Genomic DNA, 7,310 nt, shown 5'->3' with positions numbered 1-7,310 from the left:
GGCACAGCCACCACTGTCACTGTTGCAGTTGTGGAGAGGAGGGGAAATAGGAATGAGCAGCATCTACCGGCCTCCCACCTAAAGAAAAAATGAGAAAAGGTCCCTTTGCCACTCCACCAGAGCTAAAACAAAACAAAACAAGACAAAACAAAACAAATACCTAAATTAACAAAACAAAACAACCTCACTTTATTTACACCTTTTTCCCTTAGAATTCAGATGTAAAGGAAAGTGGAAAGAAATCCCATGGACGATCTCTCATGACAAACTTTGGAAAACATAAGGTATGTATTGAGAGTGATGACTGTGTGTAATGCAGTAAAACACATTTTTTTTTAAAAACTAAATTGATTGAGCACCTGACACAGCCCTGTGTTTCTGCAGCCTTGGATATATTGTGCTTAGATTTTATTACAGATATAAATTAAATGATGTAATATAAAACCATAAACCCAATTCAAAACTATATGCAATTAAAACTACCAAGAAGGCTCTAAGTGTTTAGCTGAGGCTCAAAGCGATGGCATAATTGAATTAGAAATGTACTTGTTTGGCCTCTAGGAACTTCTGTACAGACTTCATATATTGATATTCAGACACTCTTAAGTGTCCTTGCCTTTAAATGGGAAAATATTTAGTGTTTAAAAAGAACTTAAAAAATTAACATAGAAACAGATTCCATTATTGACAGAAGTAGCACAAAGACCAGACTAGGAAGGAGGTCAAATCTACTAAGGCATGAGTTTGTTTGGGAAATAGTGAAAATCTAATTTGTATTAACCTCTACTAAGTAGAGGATGCATCTTGTAATCTCAAGGGTTAATAGTAAACAATGGATGTGCGTCTAAAAAATGAATAATCCCACTGCCATGAAGTCAATTCTGACTCATAACAATGCTATAGGACAAAGTAGAACTGCCCCATAGAACTTCCCCGGTTGTAATCTTTATTGAAGCACACTGCCACATCTCTCTCCCACAGAGCCCCTGTGGGTTCAAGCCACTGACTTTTGGGTTAGAAACTGAGTGCTCTAACAAGTGTCCCCCTGGGCTCCTTCAAAGGTGAATAGAATGAGAAAAAAAGGGAAAAAAATCAATTCAAAAGAAGGAAGACAAGAAGGAAAACAGAACACAGAATATATAAGACTAATAAAAAGTACATACATATATCAATTATTAATTAAATATGAGTGCACTAAAAACTCCAATTAAAACACAAAGATTGACATATAGTATGCTAATAGAATGTTATATGTAATATACAAGACAAGCATTTTAAATATAGGAACCAAAATAGAAAGATTCGAGATTGCCATGCAATCACTAACCAAAAGAAAGCTGATATAACTACATTAATTGTAGACAAAATAAGCTTCTTAAATCAAGAAACGCTACTAGAACAAACAAATTGGTTAAAAAGTGGGCAAAGCCTCAAATAGACACTTCACTTAAGAAGTTCAAAGTGGATAATAGGCACATGAAACCATGCTTAACTTGATTAATTATTCACCGATTGATAATTGAGTTGTTTCTGACCCAAAGTGATGCTGTAGGGCAGAGTCGTTCCACCCCTGGGGTTGCCCGCGTTGTAATCTTCAGAGATGCAGACTTCCACCCACATGTTAGTCCCGTGCAGAAGCTGGTGGAGTTGAATTGCTGACCTTCAAGCTAGCAGCTGAGTGCGTTGGCCACTGTGTCCCCGTGGTAGTGGTTGCTGTGAGGTGGTGCCGAGTCAGCTCCAGCTCATCAGGATGCTGTGTACGCAGAACAATACATTGCCCAGTTCTGGGCCATCCTAGCAGTGGTCGCTATGCTTGAGCCTATTGTTGCAGACACTGTGTCAATCCATCTAACTGAGAGTAGTTCTTTTAGGGGGAGGACCCTTTACCAAGCAGGTTTTCCTCCAAGGGCTGGTAACTCCTGATACAATGTTCGAAATGTGTGAGACTGAGGTTCCCACCTTAGCTTCTAGGGATCATTCTGGCTGTACTTCATTCAAATTAGATTTGTTCATTCATTAATCGTTAGAGAGACACAAATCAAAACAAAAATGTGAGACCACTTCACAACCACTGATGTTATTTATTGTTGTTTGGGGCTGTTGAGTCAATTTTAACTCATAGTCCCCCCGCCCCGTCTCGTGACATAGGCTCGCTGTGAATGCCACACAGGGCTTTCTAGGCTGTCCTCTTTAGAGGAAGGAGTTCTACTGGTACAATGGTTAGGTGCTTGGCTGCTAACCAAAAGCTGGAGCCTCGGAACCCACCAGCAGCAGTTCTGCATGAGAAAAGATCTAGCAATCTGCTACCATGAAGATTACAGCTTGGGAAATCCCATGGGCAGTTATACTCATTCAAAGAGGGTGGCTATGGGTTGGACTCTACTAGATGGCAGGCAACAGCAATGCTCTTTATACAAGAAGATCACCAGACTTGTTTCCTAAGGAGCTGCTGGGTGGTTTCAACTGCCAACCTTTTGGCTAATAGCTGAGTGTGTAACTGTTGAGCAACCAGGGATCCTGAGAATTACCTATGACCGAATAATTCCACCCCAAGGTAGAGACCCAAAAGAATTGAAAGCGGGAACTCAATCAGATGGTTCCCAGCGTATCAATGTCAGATGATTCTACTTGCCCTTTAAGTTTGTATAAATTTGCCCTACATACAACTAAGTCTTCATCACAATCACCTACACTTGCTGCACACGCGGCTTTTAAGTCATTGGAAAGGCTGTGAACCTTTTCCTGCACTGCACCGTAAAGCTAAGAATTATGAGGTTTCAAAACTTCAGAAAAATTGAATTGAAAGATAATGGATTTCCCCCAAGAACTTTTGTGTCAAACTGCATGTAAAAAAACGACACCATCATCTCATCTAACACTTTCTGTCATTGGCTGCTCATTCTCCTACTCTTTGCATTTTAATTTTAAAATGAGTTTTAAGTGGATAATTTTATTATGGTACCACCTAAAATTCCTGGCTATAAGTGGAATTAGAGAGCATTTTGTTTTTTTGATTACAACTTGCCATTTAATTAAGATTATCCTAAGTAAGTGTTATGGGATATTGTAGCTGCCATAAAAATAGAATTCACCATGCCTCAAATCGTAAGCATAATTATCCATGAGACTAAAGATGTTTTAAATGACTATCAATAATATTTCAGATAAAGCACTCACATTATGTAGCTTTATGTCCATGCATTATTTCCACATCAACTTATTTAATATTCCTTTGAAATATGTATTATTGCACTACTTCTTAAAAACAAAACATTCTAGGAAGCTAGAGAGATTGACTAATTTGCCGGCCTGGATTGAGGCTGAGCTGAGGAGGTGCTAGGATTCACATAGCATGCCTACTGATTGATGTTCTCAAAGCATAAATTAGACCCAAGAAGGGTCTAAACTAAATTGGCCAGTGCAATAGAGCATTTGGTGTGTTTATGCCCACAGTGTATCTTGCTGTTAATTTTCCCCATGTCTGTAAGGTGACGTGTTTCCGCGATAATGATGTGGGATCCCTTTCTCTTCCCAAGTTAAGGTAGATTCTTCTGTCTATAGTTGTGTCTGGTGGCAAGGTTTTTCCTATAGCAACAGGAGGCCCTTCCCATCATTTGATTATTGTGGCGGGGATGAAACTATACGATCCCCAAAAGGTTTCATGTCTAACAGCCATTATGACCCAAAGATACCAGATCAGTTTTTGGGGACTCACCTGAAATCCTATGGGTAGCAATTTTACTTCCAGTGTTAGAAATTTAAATGGGTCAAATTCTGAAAAGAGTATTTCGTGTTTTAGGTGATCATTTGAATGTATATTGATGGACGACAAGGACAGGAGTTGACTCTTCACCTAAAAATAACCACTACTTTTAATTTTCCTACTAAATCTGCCTTTTAAAATTTTCTAGTCAATAAGAATAGTGACCTTCCTACCAAGAGGACATTTCATTGCTGAAAGTCAACACTTAACTAAAGAAGTCTTTCTAAGACCTCAATTTATGTAGTTTAAAAGCCAGTTTCCAAACAGGACACTTTAAATTTTGCATTGATACTTGAATGTAACTATAGTTATAGACATGTTTACTAGTCTTGGTGACACAGCCTGTAATATTTGATTATCTTTTTCTTTTACCTTTTTTTTGAGTTACTGTGTATGTGTGTCTGAAAGTCCATTCTAGTCTCTGTGTTCTGTAGCTATAACGGGTGAAACAAATTTGTTCTTCAGCTTACCATGGATTTTGTTTTGCTCACAGAGAGCCACAAAATCGCGGTCTAAATCCTACAATACAGATGATGAAGAGGATGTACAGCAGCATCCTGGCAAGGAGATTGGCCAGTTATACAGGTAAGAGCCACATCTTCCGCTCAGGCTCCAGAGGCTTCTCTACTCCCATAAACTTGGAGGTTTAGACTGTACCTACATAGAGAATCAGACCATATGTTAATGCTAAATGGAGTGGAACATGTGAAGACCAATTGGACGTGAGATGATAATATGTGTAAGAAATTTCGCACTTTGCCTGACCCAGAGTAAACCCTCAATTAAAAGTTTGTGACACGGGATTTAGGCACTAGACTGCTAATCACCATGTCGGTGGTTCAAACCCCTTGGCAGTTCAAACTCGCTAGCCACTCCACTGGAGACAGATGAGGCAGTCTGCTTCGTTACAGATTTACAGCCTTGGGAGCCCCAGGGAGCATTCTGCCCTGACCCATAAGATCAGTATGAGTCAGAATTAACTCAATGACCATGAGATTGCAGTTGCAATGTACAAGCTCTATTCAGGGAAGAGGGCCCGTATGAAGTAGCACAGAGACCTCTCGCTCAGACACGAGGAAGAGATAGACACTAAGCACATGTTAGGAGCCATCGATCGACAATGAATTAGATTAAATCCTGGTTCCTCCACTTATCACCTTCAATATGGATGAGTTACGCTACTTGTTTGTATCTATCTCTGAAGGTCATTGTAAGGATTAGGGAAGTTAAAGTATTTAACCTCTTGCCTGATCTAACTAAAAAAAGTTCTCAAAAATATTATTTGTTGTTTTAAATGCCGTGTAATAAAGGTTTCCTCCCCGCTCCCACTACCATGACTCGAATTCTATCTTGCAAGACTGGCTAGACCAGAGGAGGTACACTGGTACAGATAGGAACTGAAAATACAGGGAATCCAGGATGGATGAGCCCTATAGGACCAGTGGTGTGAGTGGCAAAACAGGGAGGGTAAAGGGAGAATGGGTAGGAAAGAGGGAACCGATTACATGGAACTGTGTGTGACCTCCTCCCTGGGGGACAGACAACCGAAAAGTGGATGAAGGGAGACGTTGGACAGGGCAAGATATGACAAAATACCAATTTATAAACTATCAAGGGCTCATGTGGGAGGGGGGAGCGGGGAGGGAGGGGAAAAATGAGGACCTAATGTCGGGGGTTTAAATGGAGAGAAAATGTTTTGAGAAATGATGTACAAATACGCTTTACACAATTGATGTGTGTATGGATTGGGATAACAGTTGTATGAGCCCCTAATAAAATGTTTAAAAAAAAATAATGCCAATATTTTAATGATTAATAAGATATCACAATTTCAGAATCCTATTTATGACACATAAGCTGTTGTAAATATTTCTGATCATTTATTTACATGAGAATTCTAATAAAAATTATGCCACACATTTTTTATACTTATCTATGTTAATGCTTCCTCTTGATACTAGTACATTTATGAATTTTTTGCTTAGTTTTTTATTAAATGAGTAAAAGCTCCATGAGGGCAAAAATGTCTTTTTGTCTTCTCCTACCACTTATCCTCCGTGGTTGTAACATATAGCGAGTGATTAAATTGATGTATCTTTTTAATTCAGACCTTGGCTTTAAAAAAACAGACCACTTTTCCAGATAGTGATAGCAAATAATTTAGGAAAGAGGGTTTTTTGGTTTTTGTTGTTGTTGTTTTAAAGAAAATGTCCTACCATGTGCATTTTATTCCATTTCTTTCTGCAATGTTTACATATAATCATAACTCTTAGGGAATAAATAAAGGTTGTTTTCTTCACCCATCATATGTAGTGCCTCTATCTTTCACTTGAGCATGGAGAACTGGGTGGAGGACCTAGTGAGTGCTAGCCTGCATTGTCATGAGCCGCAGGGCATGTGCCAGGTTAGCCAGACGCTGGCATGGAGAGAGACATGGCTCACACACCTTTGGTATTAGGAGTTCATGCCATGGGATTCAGTCGTACCTCATGGCCAACGATCATGCCCAAATAAATTGGTGTTGGGCAGAGCTCTTGAACTGTACAACATGGAAGAAAGTGGCCACGGGGGCCCTTTGTTATAAATTCAAACCTAATTATGTTTCCAATCTTACTCTTCTTGTTGATGGTATGCCTGGGTCCTACTGACTCTGTCTATTGCGCAGCTAAACTCTCTGCAAAGTGTGGCAACGTCAACCTGGGAAATGGCACATTTCAATCACAATTGCTTAGCAATAGAGGGTTTTTCAATGACTTCTAGCAAAATACAAAGTTCTGCAAACATCCAAATCAACACCGCCACCAAGTCAATTCTGACTCACAGAGTTCTGAAACTTGACTCTTTATGGGAGGCAAAATCCTGGTGTTTCTCACACTTAGTGGTTTTGAACTATTAACCTTGTAGATCACAGCTCAACTCATAACCCCTCTGCCATCTGGCCTCCTATAGTCATACTAGTGAGTGTGAATTTGATTTGAAATTCCCTCATGACTAATGATGCTGAGCATCTTTTCATGTATGGGGGACAGGACAAAAATATTGCTACAAAACTCATAGAAACCTTTATTAAACAAAAATATTAAAATATGAAGCAACTGATTTCAACATAGTCTCCATCTAGGCCTATCAACTTTTGAAGGCTGTGTTTCCATCTGTTTCCCAAAGATTTCTGTGCTTTTCAATTTATACCACATCCAAACGGCAGTGTTGGCATCCTGAAGCCATATTGCTTTTTTTTTTTTTAACATTATTTGAGTTGTGGGGGGGGAATTCTTTAAGGGACAACGTCAAGGCTATAAGGGAAATGGGGTCAAGTTTCCCAGTGAAATTCTTGCTACTGTACATTGTTGTAGTAGGAAAAAATTCTTGGGGACACTTCCCATTTTCTTCCAACTTCTGCCTCATAAGATCTCTCTAGGACCTGTGAGAAAATCAACAAATGATTATCTCTTTGTAACCTTCCAAAGCAGGGGTCCTCAAACTATGGCCTGCGGGCCATATGCGGCCCGCCGAGGACATTTATCTGGCCCACCGGGTGTTTTTGCCC

The 7,310-nt window shown here is 39.5% G+C and overlaps 1 protein-coding gene across 1 annotated transcript in view; it reads left to right on the top strand.

Annotated features, from left to right (window-relative positions):
* PLCH1 (phospholipase C eta 1) overlaps positions 1-7,310 on the top strand; it is a 261,944-nt gene that overhangs the window by 222,230 nt on the left and 32,404 nt on the right. Inside the window, exons 13-14 of the mRNA XM_045297657.1 lie at positions 213-284; positions 4,257-4,348. Coding sequence (XP_045153592.1) covers positions 213-284; positions 4,257-4,348 — 164 coding nt within the window. The remainder of the gene's footprint in view (positions 1-212; positions 285-4,256; positions 4,349-7,310) is intronic.

This window comes from Echinops telfairi, unplaced genomic scaffold, assembly GCF_000313985.2.
Source record: "Echinops telfairi isolate 266 unplaced genomic scaffold, ASM31398v2 ScPeMD7_7420;HRSCAF=8458, whole genome shotgun sequence".
NCBI lineage: Eukaryota > Metazoa > Chordata > Mammalia > Afrosoricida > Tenrecidae > Echinops > Echinops telfairi.
The sequence above is the reverse complement of the archived record's forward strand: the minus strand, read 5'-3'. Positions and strand labels throughout refer to the sequence as shown.